This window comes from Desmodus rotundus, chromosome 7, assembly GCF_022682495.2.
Source record: "Desmodus rotundus isolate HL8 chromosome 7, HLdesRot8A.1, whole genome shotgun sequence".
Taxonomy (NCBI): domain Eukaryota; kingdom Metazoa; phylum Chordata; class Mammalia; order Chiroptera; family Phyllostomidae; genus Desmodus; species Desmodus rotundus.
The window spans coordinates 57,335,705-57,354,570 of NC_071393.1; the positions used below are offsets into that span (position 1 = coordinate 57,335,705).

The 18,866-nt window shown below is 37.2% G+C and overlaps 1 protein-coding gene across 2 annotated transcripts in view; it reads left to right on the top strand.

The window, feature by feature from the left end:
* PRKD1 (protein kinase D1) overlaps window positions 1–18,866 on the top strand; it is a 313,565-nt gene that overhangs the window by 265,268 nt on the left and 29,431 nt on the right. For both annotated transcript variants that reach the window (XM_045188313.2, XM_053928918.1), the window contains 4 exons: window positions 869–1,148; window positions 2,412–2,464; window positions 4,561–4,633; window positions 6,671–6,777. In XM_045188313.2, the coding sequence (XP_045044248.2) occupies window positions 869–1,148; window positions 2,412–2,464; window positions 4,561–4,633; window positions 6,671–6,777 (513 nt within the window). The remainder of the gene's footprint in view (window positions 1–868; window positions 1,149–2,411; window positions 2,465–4,560; window positions 4,634–6,670; window positions 6,778–18,866) is intronic.

An 18,866-nucleotide genomic window follows, 5' to 3' on the forward strand; every position in this document is an offset into this window, starting at 1 on the left:
TGATTTTTCCTTGCGCTGACAATGTTCATAAGGAGCACTTTGCTCTGGAGAGAAACTTGGCAGCAGTTTTCATTCTGTCTGCCTACATGAAATAATGCACATGTGGCATAATGGATTGCCCAGGAAAACATGGTTCCACAAGCAGCTCCTAGTGAACAGTTGATGCTCGCTCCTTCAGACCTGATGCAGGCTCGGGCTTAGTTGATGGGGTTCTCCATGGCCACTTTACACAGTCCTAATGGGAAAAGGATACCTCATTAATTTTTTAAATAAAAAATATATTTTGAAAGTTATTATGTCTTAGTCACTCCATACTTTCTGGAAGACAGTGTGGTGATTAATTTTTTAATATTAAAAGTGTACTTAAAGCAACTGCTTTTAAAACCACTGTGGTTTTCCTCATTAAAAGTACTCACTTGGCTGTATTTTTCTATTAACATGTATCAAGTCAAATTATACGAATCATTTCCAGTGCTTTAAAGAACTATTAAAGTTTAAAAACAGCCACGCATACCTAAATGAATTTCAAAAGTGTCATAATTCCACCTCACTTGTTATAAAAATTATCATTTATGTTCTAAGTCAGATTTTGAAGCAGGCTCAAAATCATTATTCTTATTGATACTTATTCTTGCCACATGAACACAGTAAAAAAAATCACTTAAATTTTTCTGAGAAAATAAGATGATTAGGTTTCCCCTACCAAAGGTATTTTAAAATTTTGCTTGGTAATAGTCTCTGTTTTCCGAAACCATTTTATATAAATGATGGCCATTTGTAATGTCCTTTCTGTGTTCCCAGTTTGAATGTTATTTGCAAGTTTACATGTTTTTGGTAAACTACATTGGCCACACTCTTTCTTCCACAGGAAATTCCTTTATCAGAAATTTTATCTCTGGAACCAGCAAAACCTTCAGCTTTAATCCCTAATGGCGCCAATCCTCACTGTTTTGAGATCACTACAGCAAATGTAGTGTATTATGTGGGAGAGAACGTGGTCAGCCCTTCCAGCCCTCCCCCCAGTGGCAGTGTCCTCACCAGTGGCGTGGGCGCAGATGTGGCCAGGATGTGGGAGGTGGCGATCCAGCACGCCCTCATGCCCGTCATCCCCAAGGGCTCGGCCGTAGGTTCAGTAACCAGCTCTCACAGTGAGTCTGCTGCTTTTCTGTCTGTGGAGCAGGAGAAGCGAGCCTTCTGGGGGGCGATTTAGTTTTTTGATAATATGTAATATATATTAAGATATTCATTAGATTCTTATTTTTATTTTATATTAAAATTTGAACAGATTCGTGTAAACCCAAATGTTAGGCAATAGCAGAAATCTAGAGCTATTGGTCATAAAATAAGAAGTATTCTTGGGATTGACATGGAATGCCAGTCTTGCTATTTGCAAATCTGCATTAACATGTTTCCTGAAAACCGCATGACACGCTACTCTGTGTGTACATGGTGTGCAGAGTACTTGGAAAGTCTCGCAAATTATATCCCAGGGACAAATCTGTGTCATTAGTAGAGTGAGGTAGATTCTGTGAAAATGGGACCAGGATCAAATATCGAGGTGAATTTTTAAAAATATCTGACAGGAAGATATATACATATATACACATATACACATATGTGTATATATGTATATGATTGTAATCTTTATTTTATTATTTTTAAAATTTTATTTATTTATTTTTAGAGAGAAGGGAAGAGAGGGAGAAAGAGAGGGAGAGAAACATCAATGTGTGGTTGCCTCTCACACGCCCCCCACTGGGGACCTGGCCCACAACCTAGGCTTGTGCCCTGACTGGGAATTGAACCTATGACCCTTTGGTTCACAGGCTGGTACTCAATCCACTGAGCCACACCAGCCAGGGCTATATCAATGTAATTTTAAATTTCACAATGACTATCAATAATGAGACCTGTGGGGAAGATCTTCTGTTTTTCACATCATAGGGTATTATCAGATGATCTCTCACAGCTTCTTAATTGATCTCATCAGCTAATGTATATATTAATAAAATATATATGCCTATGTTGGTGCTAAGCATTTTACATAAGGCGTCTAATTTAATGCCTACAAGAACCCCAACAGGTAGACATTACCGATTTGCTTATTTCACAGGTGAGGAAATTAGGCCCTAGAGAGATTTAGTTGTTTCAGCTTGTGAGCTACGAAGTGGCAAGCCAGTATTTGAACTTGACTATAAACTGTAAACTAAGAAGATATTATTTTTCAAAGCCAAGTAGTGAGTAAATCTGTAAAAGTAAAATGAAAGAAATAGTCTAATACACATTTCTATAGAAAAATTTAATTGCTATGATTTAAAAATATCCCTGTAGCTTGATTATTAAGTTTGTGTTTACCTGTTATGCTGTTACCTCTCTTACTTCTTTTTTGTATTTTAAACTTGTATTTCCAGGAGATATTTCTGTGAGTATTTCGGTATCAAATTGCCAGATTCAAGAAAATGTGGTGAGTAGGTACTTACTAATATAAAACTTGGTAATGTGTTTTAATTGGAAAATAAGGGCATCTTAAAATGCAGTTTTATTTACCTCACATTAATTTTTTAGTATTTTTTAGAAAATAAAATAGTGCCTATCTGGGTACTTTTCTTCAATAAGATTTCAGAAATATTCTATTATATGTATTCTTTTGCTGACTTTTCTGTAATCTATACTGTAATGTTGAGAGCTAAATACCTATTTCTCATCTCAGAGAAGCAATTATATTGTAATTCCTGATTTTTCACGTTTGCCCATCTTGGCACTAGAATTTTAGTGGGTCATATTACACAATACCAAATAAGGTAAATATTTTGAGTTGCATGACTTACTTACATGTGCCCTCATTGTCATTTCTTGATGGCGCCGGGGAGTGTTTTCATGTGACGAGGAGTCGTGGATGCTCTTACCGTCGCTTAAACACATCAAGGGGCCCCCGGAAAGTGGTGTGAGCACAGATCTGTATAAATTTGATTTTATGGGTCTACACTCTAGCATCCATGTCGCCTGCGCCATCTTACTCCACCCTGTAGGCTCAGTTTGGAAAATTATAGATCAGACGTATTATGAAATAATTCACACTGTCGTCTGTTTGCTCTATTTATTACACTTTGTCACTACGGCAAGCTGCCCAGAAGTAACAAGGCCTTTCTCACCTCATCCTGTGACTCAGACCTTTTGCTCTCTTTTGCCTGCTTTACCTATGACCAACAGCAAAGAGTTTTCAGCCTTATTTACACTGATCTGAGTGAGTTTTTTAAAGAATAAACTCCATGAAATTATTTATCCCTAGTATAGCTTTGTAACCTTTGCTAAATTGTCATAAACTGAAGTCCAAAGATTGGAGAAAATTAAGAATTTCATAGTGAAGATTAGATGAATCTTTACACTGTCGATCACAAGATAATTGCTTTTGCTTAGCCAGAGAATACTTTGAGAAATGTAGGTTAACTTACAAGCCTTAGGGAGATTCTGGATGCCTGTGGGGTTGTTGCACCCTGTTTGGCCACAGTCGTCCACTAAAAAGTCTGGGTGGGCTCTTGAGCTCTCAGGGAAAGATGGACTAGCTTGGACTGAGAATGCTGGAGTAGCATTAATTCACGTTCTTATCTCCAGATAACCTTGAACTCACCCCATAAACACTCTAAAGGGGTCACAGGATGGAGACAACTTGTAGTTGTTTTCTAGGGGAAAAGACAAAAGAAAAGGATAGGAACATGTAGGATATAAGGAGGGTAGGATTAGATGTAAAAGGACTTATTTTTGAAAGGACAGAGAGACTATGAGTGGAGGATAGGCAGAAGATTCCATAGGATGTAACAAATATGTACAGTGGCAAGGTATTGCATTGTGCTTTAATACGTGTGGTCATCATATCACAAACTAAAGCATAGATTAAAATGTACTTTATTTAGCAATTATTATTTCAAACAGAGAAAGAGTAGACATTGGGACTTGTTACCTCCAGAAGCAGTGGAAGTGGAGGACTTAAGTTACCTCACAGATGAAGTTTCGTAGTGCAGTGCTGTCCTCCCTCCGTGTCTGCTGCTCGCTCGCTGGCTCGCTCAGCTCACAGCGACTCAGCTCCCCTCCTCTCAGTGTAGACTCACCTGGGCGTGGGGGCTGGTACGGAAGCAGCCTCACCATTCTAGCCATAAAGAATGGAGTGGTTGGAGTTAGGGCTGACCCAGATTTATGATTATTTAATCCATATTTCTAAATAGCCGTCTCGATAAGCAAATCCTGTTTTGAATATAGACACTGAATGATAATTCTATAATCTTATTTATCTCTAATGAGACATATTTCATGGACATTACTCTGCTGCTTAAGAGCAGAATAGTTTTAAAAGCATTACAATGTTACATTAATTGAAGAGTATACTTTGACTATTATGGTCCTATTGCAGATTTCATCTAGCGTTTGCAATATGTTTAAAATATTTATTAAATATTTTAATATTTTATGATAACACTATGATATACTTAGTAATGTCACGTGATTTATTAGGACTAACGTTTTGTCCCACTTTCTGTTTGTTTTCCATTGGACTTGCACCCATAGGACATCAGCACAGTATATCAGATTTTCCCCGATGAAGTGCTAGGTTCTGGGCAGTTCGGAATTGTTTATGGAGGTACGTTAGTTCACTAAGTATTTTTATTATTAATTTAAAAATTAGCTACTTGTGTTTATAAAAGTAATATCTTCAAGAAAAATATAAAAAAACAAGACCTGTGTGTATATGGTTGTATATAAATATGTTTTCCTTTTTTAGATATTTCTCTTGAAATAATCACTGTTTGGAAAATTGGTACTTTCATGTTTTGAAAAAGAAGTTTTTCTAATCCTAAAAATCTTTTTTTGCTTAAATATGGATAAACTCTATACACAATACTGGTTAAATATTGGTTTTTTCAGACATAATGTTGAGAAACCAGAATGTTGTCATTTATAAACAAATTAGTTTCCTTGTAGCATATTTTGTCAGAACTCTGTAGAAATTCAATCACGTAACTAAACACAAAAAAATCTTTTAATTCTAATACTTTTAACAATGTATGTATTTCATGAAGGTTTAAATTTTTTAAATTTTTGAAATGAAATACTAAATTTTTATCTTTCTTCTTATTGTCAAAATTATTTAGTAAATTTATTATTTTAATCACTGCTGTTTTAGATTCTAACCAGTTCTATTTTTTCAAGTCTTTAAGAAATACTTAATGTTTTATCTACCCTATAAAAGGACATCATAGCTTTTATTTCTTTAATATAATCAGTAACAAATTATCTTTTTTTGTGAGGTGGGGGTGTTCTGAAACAATTGCAGTGTCTTATTTGGTATTACCTATAATATTGTATTTTCAGTTAAAATTAATCAAGTTCTACTCTACTTTACAAAGGAATTTTGATTCTTATATAATACTCAAATGATTTTTTTTAATGGCAAACCTATCAGTGAGTCAGCAACCATTGTGCTTTTTGTTAACGCATAAGAGTGTAATAGGGGAGACCGAGTACAGCACCAAGTATTGCTCTACAGTGTAATAATCGCATGCAAAAATAAATCATGGTATGTAGAGCATGGTGAAGTTCCGTAACTGCACATAATGCAGGGGTGAGACAGGTGCGGAAAATGAGGTCAGAGACACCAGCAGGTGCCAGATAATTTGTAACAGCCAACACTGAAGGAGCAGAATTAGGAGGAGGCCTCCACCAGGAACACTGAGAGGTGAAGATTAGACACATAGAGGAAGAAGTGGATGAGGACAGAGTCTTGGAAGAGAGGTCACACACTTTCATGACAGAAGAGTAGAGACAAAAGAAGATATTCGCAACAAATGTTGAAATAATGGAATTTCAAGTTAGTTTGTATGTGACAAAAGAATTTGAGTAATTAGGTTCATTTTCATTTTCAAATGCATTCTCATGTTTACAGTCAATTAACACCACTCTATTCTATCCTTACTGCATAGAGTAGCCTAGAAGTTGAGAGTTTACGGGTGCCCTACAGATTCCCTCAGAGGGCTGTTGTGAAAGTTAAATGGGATGGATTACAGGCAAATAGCCTACAATGTCATAACGATGATGACAGTGATGATGATAACTAACCTTTTTGAGTGTATGTAGTTACCGGAAACTGTGTGTACTTTACCGTCTCCTTTCATCGGATTCTCTCAACCCTGGTCATGAAGCTGAGGAAGCTAGAACTCAGAAAACTTAAGTGAGTCACTTAAGGTCACGCAGCTAGTGAGTGACAGAGCCAAGTTTTTTCTCTTTCCATTATAATACACATTAGTTTACCAGGAATTTAAAACTATACTTTTTTAAGGAGAGCACCGTACTGTTGGTATGAGTATTTTCTATATTAAATAGCTCAGTCTCCTGTTTCTAAATCATGTTTTTATGAGAAAATAACAGACTATTAATACATATGGCTTTAATGTTCCAATTTTTTGTGTTTTAAATTGTGGCTAATTTTATAGTACATGTATGATTTAGAATAATGAAGCCAAGAAATGAAATCTTTATGGATATAAGTCAATGCACATCAGAAATGTTAATTTATTCAGTGAAACGTTATAATTTCTGTAAGTGTTCCTTTGAATTCTGGAGTTCTTTAACATAGATATTTAATAACATTATACTAACATTTTTCTTTTTTATTTTAAAGGAAAACATCGTAAAACAGGAAGAGATGTAGCTATTAAAATCATTGATAAATTAAGATTTCCAACAAAACAAGAAAGCCAGCTTCGTAATGAGGTTGCAATTCTACAGGTACTCACTTGTTTTTCATTAGGCAACTATAGAATACCCTCCCTACTTCTGCAAAACAAAGAAAAGTTATCCAAATATGTGTGGCATAGGTATTGAGAAATGCTTTAAAATTACTGAAAAGACAGATTAAGCATCAAACTACTGGCTCGGTAATATCTTTCCTAGGTCTAGGAAGCATTTCTGTTTTATGTACTTAATTGTAGGTTTTTACATATTATTAGTACTCAATTAATGGGTGATGTTTCAGCATTTGTTCATAGTGGACACACTAAGACCATTTGTTTTACATTATAAATTATCTTCCTTCATAAACATTTTTCCTTTATGTTGTCATAATTATATGAATTGAGTGTGTAACTGTGAGCATATCAGGGAAACGAGTGGTACATGTTATTAATGTCTTCTTTGTCTCTTACTGTAAATCTTCTATTCAGTATTGAGCATGTTACTTAACTCTTCTCATTAATAAGTCCCTTTTTAAAGCCAGAATTTGTTAATAAACGATATTATGTGGTATATTTAATTCTTTAGTCATTAAAATGTTGTCTGTAGACCAGAAGGAAATTGAGCGATTGTACACTAAATACGGTCAAACTGGCTCTAGTCTGGCAAATTTACCCCATTGATAAGTGCCCATTTTGTATAATTGCCCTAATTCTCTGCTTGTCATGCATGCTGATCATAATTTCTAATTCATAGTTTTATTGAATAATTTTCATTTGAACATTGCTAACAAAACATTGAATTTTCTTCATTTTTTGTTTCATTTAGCTGCCATTTATTGAGTTTCATACAATTAGAAGTTGAAAAAATATGATTTCTGCCCTAAAGAAGCTCATGTATACAGAAAACTAAAAATAAGAACAAACCATTGTGGGATACAGATTCCTCAAGGAGGTGTTTTTGTGCTTTGGGATCACTAGTGTTGCGCGGAGGACCACTACATTAATGCTCCATTTTCATGGGGAGAATATAGCCACAGCTGTGAACATGTCAGTTCACAGAATCGTAGCTCAGTGCCTGCTAATCAGTTAACAAAAAAGATATCAAAAACATTTTTTTAGAGACAGCACTGAGCTGCAGATGACATTTGAAAACTTAGTAAATGACATGTTCCCAAACCTGGCCCTTGCTCTCCTGGTCTCTGCTCCCACTTGGTATCCGAAGGCGTGTTCCTTTGCAGCACGGCCACCCAGAGTTGGCTTTAGGCAGAGATATTCATTCATGCTAACTTCCAGGGCACGAGAGGACTTTCCTGGTCCATGTGGCAATTGTAGAAGACGGACTAGAGGGCGTCTAGCCCACGGGTCACATGCGGCCCAGGATGGCTATCAATGCGGCCCAACATAAAATTGTAAATTTACTTAAGAGCTGTTTTTCTGCTCATCAGTTTTCGTTAGAGTTTGTGTATTTAATGTGTGGCCCAAGACAACTCTTCTTCTTCCATTGTGGCCCAGAGACGCCAACAGGTTGGACACTCCTGGTAGCAGTTGAAGGTCTGATTTTCTGTGCCTAGGCCTTTTAATCAGCCTGTCAGCCCAGGCTGCTGCCTCTGCAGTGAGGCAGAAAAATAAAATACACCTGGGGGTAACTGCCTCCCATCTCCTCTTCTAAAAGAAGAGGTGCAGCCCTGAGGGGTGGGGCTCAGTTAGTTGAGCGTGGTCCCACAAAGCAGAAGGTCACCTGTTCAATTTAGGGTCAGGACACATGCCTGGGTTGTAGGTTCAGTCCCCCATTAGGGAGCACGCAAGAGGCAACCGATCAGTGTTTCTCACATTGATGTTTCTCTCCCTCTCTTTATTCCTCCCTTCCCCCCTCTCTAAAAATAAATAAATATAATCTGAAAAAAAGAAAAATACCTTCCTCTGCACCCTTTTAAAATAAATAAGTAAATACATCAATAAAAGAACAGGTGTAGTCAACAATTTAGCAAATACTTGTCAAGTGAATATTTGTTGAGTTAAAATTGTACAGAAACACCATCTTACCACATGAAATAGCACGCATAGTGTCTAACCAGGTAGCAAAATCTAGACTGCACATTGCTATGAATGGTTAAGTGGTTGGTTAGTTAAGAAAGATTATGTGTGATTTGTTCTTTGAAAGCCTTAATTGCCCTATTTGTATTTCTTGTCAAAAGAAAGAATTCACTTTTTTGAACCTGAAAATTCAAAGGGTAATGGGGGTAGGGGCTAGGGGTTGGAATTCGGACTCACTGATTGATCTGCTCAGAAAAAGTACTATGATTGAAGTCACTTGAATAATGGAGAAGGTTTTTTTCACTAATTTTGAGGAACAGAGTTCTGTCCCTCTGGATATAAAGTGATACCCGGAAGCATTTGGTATCCTCCACCCTGTGGTGCTGAGCTTATGAGAGTTAGTGTCCTAGTTTCTGGTTGTACCTGGAGTCTGAGAACTTCTGTCCTACCCCCTCCCTCCTCCTGATTCTCCAGAAGGGGATCATGTGGGTTGAAGTGGCTGATTTTAAAGGTCCTCATGCAATCTGTTAGTCTGCTGGTCAAATTTAGATTTCTTTCTATGTTTGTAAAAAAGTACCTTAGCTTATACAAGACTTCAAGGTTGCAAAACTATGGGCAAAAAAGTAGAACTGTGGGGTTTTTTTTTCATTTCATCTTCTGTATATAACCTAAGCAAAGGCTTTCCAAGGTCAAATTCATCATTAGAAAAGTAAGCTGTTTAAATGGTTTTCATCAATTAAAAATCAAGGCAAGTGTCAATCTTCCACCATAGTTGTCCCTTATTTATATTATTTAGAATAGCTGCTTTTATTACCTGTAAATACTTAATTATTATTATATGTTTCAGAATGATGTTAATTAATGTAGATATTAAAATTATTTCATAAACTTCCCAAGGGATCCTAATTATATTGTTATTTCAAATTTTGTAACTTGACTAAAAACACATGATAAATTTGAAATTATTATTTTTTTCTATTCATGTCAACAAAATTAAAAATATATAGTTCTATGATTATTAGGGATATCACTGAAAACTGACCTTTATAAGGAGATGCAAGTATATTATAGAAAACTTAGAAATTTAAAAGTGAAGGTAAGTAATATTGGAATAATATATTTAACATAATTTAAGTTATCGACATGGGCTTATTTGGTCAACATTTTCTAACATTACAATATCACAATGCATAAAAAGCTTTAGGATAATATTTCTTAATATAATTCTAATTGATATACTATTCTTTTTCTTTTTTGTAATTATCAACTTTTATTTATTTATATAAGGAACAACACCAGAGCTTCTGTTTAAGATACAATGATGGAAGCATTTTGGAATTATAAAAGTACTGAACAAAGAACACAGAATGTAGAAAAAATACGTGAGAATTTTACAGGTCCTAACTGTGTCCCCTTGCACTGCACTTATCTCATAGGATTAGTCCTGTCACTCTGGTTTCTGTAGCGTGAAGCACTCCCTCTTCTCATTCAAGCCTCTGTTAACCTAAAAACAAACGGCAGCAGCTGGAAGTGGTCTTGATTTATCTAGGCTGCCTCTCACAGCCCTGGCCCGGTTCTGCCTTCTGTACCGCGGCACTGCACATTTCTGCTCTACTCTGCTTTCAATTCTTGTTCATAAATCCCCTTCTCATCTTTGGTTTTCACATCCTTCGTAAGAAAATACAAGACTCTTTTTGCCATGCTCCTGTCCTCTCCCCCTGCCTTTGCTCAGCTGTCGCACTGTGGCTGTGTTTTAGTCTGTATTCCATTTGACTAATCTCAGTCCTTCAGCAGTATTGATTCTTTGCTCCTCTTCCATTCTTGCTCCCCACTCACCCTGCACTTAACAGATCCTTTTTCTCTTTCCCTGCTAGTTCCTCCAACTATCTTCTTGAACTTCTCCTTCCATTCATCTAAATGGTTAACTCATTCCAAGAGTGAGGTCACTTTAAGAGACACATCTGTCATCTCTTCACAGGTCTTTGTTGAGATCAGATCTTTCACAGGCACTTTAGTCTCCTATTTCTGACCTTAGGGCATCTTTGCTTTGCAGTGTTACTCATACCTCCAACCAACCAGCCTGAAGCCAAACGCTTAAATCTAATGTCCCTCCTTGCAAGATACTCTCTCCCTAATTTTGACTATTTTGCTATCATTCTTCCATTTTCTTAACCAAGAACCTTTTCCTTCAATTGAGCATACAATGGAGTAAAAATAGCCTCTTCAATAAATGGTGTTGGGAGACCTGAACTGGAACACGCCAAAGAATGAAACTAGACCACCAACTTACACCATACACCAGAATAAACTCAAAATGGATAAAAGACTTAACTATAAGTCATGATACCATAAAAGTCATAGAGGAAAACATAGGCAGTAAATGTCAGATATCCCACATAGCAATATTTTTGCGATCTAGCTCCTAGGGCAAGGGATATAAAGAAAAGAATAAACAAATGGGACTACATCAAATTAAAAAAGCTTCTGCACAGCTACAGAAACCATCATTAAAATGCAAAGGGAACTGACCATATGGGAGATCATATTTGCCAGTGATACATCAGATGTGAGTTTGATCTCCAAAATCTACAAGTAATCCATACAACTCAACACCAGGAAGACAAACAACCCAATTAAAAAATGGGCAAAGGACCTGAATAGATAGTTCTCCAAGGAGGACATACAGAGGGCCCAGAGACATATGAAAAGATGCTCCATATCACTAATCATCAGAGAGATGCAAGTTAAAACCACAGTGAGATACCACCTCACACCTGTCAGTATGGCTACCATTAATAAATCAACAAACAACAAGTGCTGGTGAGGATGTGGAGAAAAGGGAACCCTAGTGCACTGTTTGGTGGGACTGCAGACTGGTGCAGCCACTGTGGAAAACGGTATGGAATTTCCTCAAAAAATTAAAAATGGAACTGTGATTCCATTTTGACCCAGCGATTCCACTGTTGGGAATATCCCCTAAGAATCCCGAATCACCAATTTATTTATTTATTTTTTAAAGATTTTATTTATTTATTTTTAGACAAAGGGGAAGGGAGGGAGAGAAACATCAATGTGTGGTTTCCTCTTACACGCCCCCTACCGGGGACCTGGCCCAAAATCCAGGCATGTGCTGTCACTGGGAATCAAACCAGTGACCCTTGGGTTTACAGGCCAGCTCTCAATCCACTGAACCACACCAGCCAGGGCCAGAATCACCAATTTAAAAGGACCTATGCACCCCTATGTTCATAGCAGCATTATTTACAATAGCCAAGTGCTGAAAACAGCCTAAGTGACCATCAGTAGATGAGTGGATCAAAAAACTGTGGTACATTTATACAATGGAATACTATGCAGCAAAAAAAAAAAAAGAATGAACTCCTGCCTTTTGTCACAGCGTGGATGGAACTGGAGAGCATTATGCTAAGTGAAATAAGCCAGCTGGTGAAAGACAAATACCATATGATCTCACCTCCAAGAGGAACCTAATGAACAAAATAAACTAACAAACAAAATAGAACCAGAGGTGTGGAAACATGGAACAGACTGACAACGGCCAACAGTCTGACAACAGACTGACAGACTGATGGGGATATGGATGGAAAGAAGGGAAAGGGCTAATCAAGGAACATCTATGAATGACCCACGGACATGGACAATGGTGTGGGGATTGAAAGTGGAAGGGGGGATGGGCTTGAGGGGAGGAGGGCAAAGGGGAGACAATTGGAACATCTTCAATAGAATAACAATAAAAATTTTTAAAAATAAAAAGAAAATATTAAGTCATTCATCAGCACCTGTGAGGCACTTCCTTTAAATGAGGCGATTTACTGGGCTTCTGGGCCATATGAAAATGAAGGAACCCCCGAAGGTGTGTATCTGCTGTTAGGACAGTCAGGTACCAGTAGCTATGAGGACAGCTGTGGAAGCACAGTGAAATGGAGAAGCATGTGATTGAGACCAAGGCGATGGAACAGAAGGGTTCCAGGGAAATGCAACATTGATGAAATCTTGAGTGTGATAACCAAAGGAACGGTGTTGAGGCCCATCAGGCTGAGGGCTACCTCAGCAAGACAATATTCTGTGAAAAGTGAGTAGGAAACTCAAGATCATTTTAGAAGAAACAATTCTAAAAAAATTCTGTACCTGCTGGCATATGAACAATTTTGTCAGAATTTTAAAGTCTTAATTTTGTAGTGAATTGAAAATCTTGGTATTTGAAAATGAAGCTGTTTTATCACTCCTTTAAATGTATGTATTAAAATCTAAATACAGACATTTGAAATTCTTTATCAACCATTTTTAGAAATACATGAATAGGATCTATTTTAACAATACTGTATTTTACAACTTCCTTGTTTTCTGTGAATATATTATACTTTTCCTACAGAATTATATTCCAATATAATGTGTTTTTATACTTGAAAGTCTTTAATGGGTTCTCTTCATAATTATTTACAATAAAAATAAGTACTATTTTTAATTTTTTATTATATTTTAAGTACTTAAAACATTCTCTTCGATTAAGCTGTCATCACAATAATTATTGGTAAAAGCTTTATCAAGCAAAATAAATATTCTATAAATTTTGGTCTATACTTGTTCAACATAAAAACTAAAATATTACTGAAAATAAGTAATTTAATGAGAATGATTTTTTAAATTTAGTTGATAATTTTATGGGTGAATATAATTTATTATTTGAATTAGACAGAGTTCAGCAACAATTTTATTCCTTTTTTTTAAAATGTAGAAGCCAAATTGTAGGGCAAAAAGGTGATTTATTTTTAGAAATTTATTTTAATCCTCTGTTAATAAATCCACTAAATTCTTCTCTAATTTTCTTGAAAGCATGAATTAGAAACTTCTTTGGCAAAGAAATATTTTGAAGTTATTAAGGTAATTTGCTTTACACCAACACAGTATTTTGAATTTTTTGTTTATTTTCTCCAAGAGTATTTTCCTCTCCATGGGTGGGTGCTTTGTAATTTGGAATATGTGAGAAGCAGGCCTTTCTTTTCGAAAGTGGGAGAAAAATCATTGTGAAAGGGAACTTGGGAACGGAGAATTTTTGGACCACAGGGATATTCTTGGGCAGATGTGTATTGGAGCGTATTAATGGACTGTTATAATTCATTCATCCACTCATTCAAAGTACAATTACTGAATTCTCCTCATGTACCAGGCAGTAGAGCTATACATGTAAACAAAATAGATGGTCTTAAAACACTCTCTTTGCTTACATAACCCTTAAAATTCTTTTTGTTCCAAAGAGCCTACCTTAGTTTGGAGATGGTGTGATGAGACAGAATGTGCAATAAAACCAGAAAATGGGTTCTGTGTGAGTTCATAGAGAACCTTAGATGTTGTGCCTAATCAATTGGGTTTTATTATGCTCAGATGATTGTAAATTATTGAAAGATTTGGAAAAAGAAATTGTTATGATTGCATCAATATTTAAAGATGACTTATATAGGAAGAATGTTTAAAGGCCAGAAAACTTTGTTAGAAGCTGTTCTCAGCTAGTAGTGACAGTCACAGCCACCAAGTGATCTTGGCTACAGCCCTCACATTTCCATTGGCACTAGTCTTGCTCACTGGAACTGGTGATATTCCTGATAGCTGAGTTCTCTCCTGCGTCCCACTCCATCGTCATTCTCCTGGCCCTCCTTTCCCCTGGTCCATCCTGAAGACCACAATCTGATGAGTCTTTGGTGGGCTTCCATCTTATCTCTCCGTAGCTTAGTTTTCTTTTCCTTATTTCATTGCACCTGTCCACATGTCCTATCCTGTAGCAGTATAAGTGATCTCACTGGACTCTATTTCTCCTGTTCAGCTGAGTCTTTTATTTCTCTTCCAGTCATTGTCATCGTCATACTCTTAACCTCTGGCCATTGCCCAGCTTTTAATTCCCGCCCTGGATGCCAGTCTTGGTTTACCTGGCTCGTCAATGTTTGATTGATATTGGAGATCACCAGTCCTCTCTGTCTTATGCTATTTTCCATTGCTCCTTTTTAGTTTTGGTTTCTAGTGTTAGTATAAAGTAGTACTTTAATATTTATCAGATGTGTTTTATGGAATAATTAGATTACAAGCAGTTTGAAGGTCTTAGTCATGTCTATTTTTTTTTCAACTTCCACAAGTTCTAGACTGTAGAAAAGATACGGATAATTGATTAATATTTGACAAAATGTCTGAAATCACATACTGAATTTCCTAAATTCTTTCTCAGGGCCTTTGTTATAATACCTTTTGTGTAAATAAATCATTAAGTTTTAGGCTCTAATTACAAAATTCTGGTATTTGGTGAGTGGGAAAAATTTGTAGGATATATTCATTGTTTCCAGGTGTTACAGGGTGTCTCAAAAGCTGAGCCCTGTGTGTGTGGGGGTGGGGGGATTGTATATTGTGTGCAAAGGAAATAAGAGAACATGTTAGAGTTTTTCCTTGAAAGGCAGTGGAACCTTAAGATCAGCAGGGATTTTGGTAAGAGAACAACAGTGGTGGTCCATGAGTTTAAAAATAGGTTAAGGTGTAGGAAAGAGGTCTTGTCAGTCAGGAAGATACTGAGTCCCGATTGTCAGTGCAGATTGTCAGGGTGAGTGTCGTCACAGGTATAGGAGCAGGGTACTGTGGTGAGATAACTGACAACGGGTAGCAATCGGAAATCCAGACGCATGCTCAGATGGGTTGAGTGATCATGGTGGGGAGTCTTAAGTAGCATGGCTCCTGAAGCGTAGTAGTTAGAACAGGCAGTATCCAAGTCCTAAATAAATGTGAGTCCAAGGAAGTAATTAAGACAATGTGTAGCATAATGTTTAAAGAACATAGGCTCTAGAGTTAGACCGCCTGGATTCAAATATTAGACTTGTATTTAAGAGTTCTGGGGAGCTTGCATACGTTACAAAGCTTTCTTTGCCTCAGTTCCCTTATCTATAAAACCTCATAGACCTGAGAATCAAATGTGGTCATTTGTGAAACTCAGCAGTGCCTGGAACACGCAAAGTTTTTATACTCATTAGATGTTACTAGCTCACAGCCACTGGGTTGTAGGTCTAGCTCCCAGGAGCAAAATCAAATAACTTGATGTTGACTTTTCTGAATTATGTGTTGACACATAATTTCATCATAACAAGCACATGTATTTGACTCAAAGCCTGGGGTCGGGCTTAACATGCCTTAACATGTGCCCGGCCCCCAGAAGGCTTTAGTGTTTGTTGAACAAATTCTGTAGCCACAGCTGAAGGAAGCAGGGGGTGCCGAATTGCTGAGACTGCCAATAAAACAATAAAGTATTCCTAATCCTCCTTCCTTTTTGTTTAAAAAACACGGCAGTTTGCCTTCATGGAGCAAGATTAAATATATATCTTGTGAATACATGGCTTTTTCTTTTAATATGTGGCTTTTTTTCTCTTGTCTAAAAAGATGATCAAGAGTATGTGGGGAAGAGATAATCATGATAGAAAACCAGAGAATAATCTTGCCAAATGTGGGTGGGAAAATAAATTTTTTTGTAAACTATCGATTATTTTTAAATTATGAAGTCATTTTTTTAGAGAAAAATATGCCAAGTTCGATTACCTTCTTTCTTAGTGTGTAGTGAGAGGTCAGTTTATACTTTTGATGCTGAAGGGCTCCTGGGGAGGCCAAGGGAGGCCGCAGCCCCTTGCCAGTGTCCAAGCTCTTGTTACTGTGTGGGGAGGAATTCAACAAGATACAGAGATTCAGCAAAGCACAGCAGATGTATCAAAGTGACAGTAAGCACTCACAGCAAGGGAGTGCAGGCGAACTCAGAGAGTGAGTCTTGCCAAGCGGGTCTGGGTGGAGGTTTTTATCAGCTATGGGTGAGGGGAAGGAACGGGCGCGTTGTGGTCTCTGACACTGGGGTTGGTCGTAGGCACAGCTCATCTCAGTCCCTCCTTTCTGGACGGTGGCTCTTTCCCCGATCTCGGAATTGTCGTGGTGATCTGAATAGCAGAGCAGCTTCAGAACTGCACGGGAGGTCCGAGTTGCCAACTCTGGCTGAGACCGGGTTTTGTTTGTCTTAGCTGTTTCTCACCCAGTAAACTGGGAGGGGGCAGTGATGGGCAGGTGTCTAGCCTCAAGTCACACCCAGTGTCCTCACCTAGAAGGGGAGGGACAGGGTAGAGCCCGGGGACTCCGTTTCCTAAGCTAACTCATTGTTTCATCTCATATGTTTATTATACTTCTTCAAAATTTCTTTCTTTGTCTTTTATTGCAAGAATAATTTACTGGAAGTTGTTTCTTTAGACAGGGTTTTCAGCTCTAATGTAATCTTATATTCTGCATGTTCCAAAAAATAAAGCCTATAGATTATGTGCATACATGTCTAAGATAGAGGGAAAATGAAAACAAAGATTTTATAAGAAAAATAAAATGAACTTAGAAGATTTTTCAAATATTGTGTGTGGTAAGTTAATTGTAGTGAAAAACCTTGTGTCAAAAGGCCAGGTTCTAAGTCAAAACTTCTATTTTTTGGTAAATCATTTTTTTTAACTCTGTTTTCCCTAATTATGGAATTCATATGATTTGGTGCGCCTGCTTCACAGGACTGTTTCAGGGGGACTAAATTAAATAATGTGTAGCATGTTTTTACATCAGTGTTTCCCAGCATATTTTGGGAAGAAATTTAAGTTCATTTGTGAGAGGGGGTGGGGGCTAAGATTTCCTCACTAAAACAATTTACATATGTCCAGGTCATCCACATCTGGGAAGTGAGCGCAGTCTTTCACTTACTGAAGATCCTGAGGGGGCCCGTGTTTAAGAACTTGTTTAATTTTGAAAATAAACACATTTTACCACAGGACCCTTTTGCAAATGTAAGATGTCACTTCTTGGCCTGTTTGCACATAATGTCTGGTCCTCTCTCCCTGTCCAGCAGACCCCGTACACTCATTCTGGTTCCCACTCTCTGACGTGTAAGATATGGGGAGGATTATGTGTCTGCACAGACATTTAACATTGTGATAGAATGTTAAGCTTTCTGGTGAAGTGCTGACATCTAAATGTAGAAGCTGGTCTACAGTGATATGATTTGCTAAAAATTATGCTTAAATCTAACACCAGGATGAGTTGGGATTTATGTACTCATGTCTCCAGCCAGGTAGATTAACAGTAAATAAAAATCTGTTTCAGCCGTGTCTCCGTTGCTATGTGTTTGGTAGCAAATAGGAAAATTATCCAGATATTTGTAGTTTTCAATTTTTATATATATATATATATACACACACACACACATATACACACATACACACTATCCCAATTTTCTTATTTTAACAAGACATGCTCTTAATTCTTGCCTTTCCTCTAAACAGACTCAGTAGTGGCACAGAGGAAGGGGGAAATGTTTTCTAACAGTGATCATTTTTTCTAATGATATTGACCAGTTACTAATTTTCTGTCTTTGAAGCCTTTGTTTCTGGTTCTCCGATATCATGCTCTTTTGCCTAAATTCAACTTGAAACTCTGACCTTGGTTCGGGGTAGGGGTGGGTCCTCCAACACATACAGGATCCTTGCTACGCGAGGGTCTTTCCTGAGTTCTTTTGATAGAAAGTACTCACCCACCTCCCAAAATTACAGTATCCACTTCAGCCACATACAAACATCAATGCCCATGAAACCTCAGAGTATGAGTGCAGATGGTGGGCTAATTTCCCCTTCCTAGCTCTAATACAAAGGATTCCTGCTGATGGATAGCAAATATCAGATATTTCTATAGATTTTCACCTGGTGAAAAGTCAAAAAATGCTAGAAACAACATGAGAGACGATGCGAGTTTTTTTAAAGTACTTTCTGCATACTCCTTCTTCTGTTCTGCATTTAGCTTCTCCTGCCTTTTGTAGTGAAAGAAGAAGACACTGTATTTATCACATGTCTGTAGCAACCTGGAACCTGAAGCTAGACTGAAGCGCGTCCATAACTGACGAAGTGCAGAATGACTGAGGTGTGCAGATAGGGTTATAGGCTTACGTTAATACAGAAGTTTGACACCAGGCTTGAGTTGGTTTTAACTATACAAATATTGAATTGGTCTTTTTAAAAATTTCTTGGTCTGGTATTAATTAATACAAGACACAGATTTATAGCT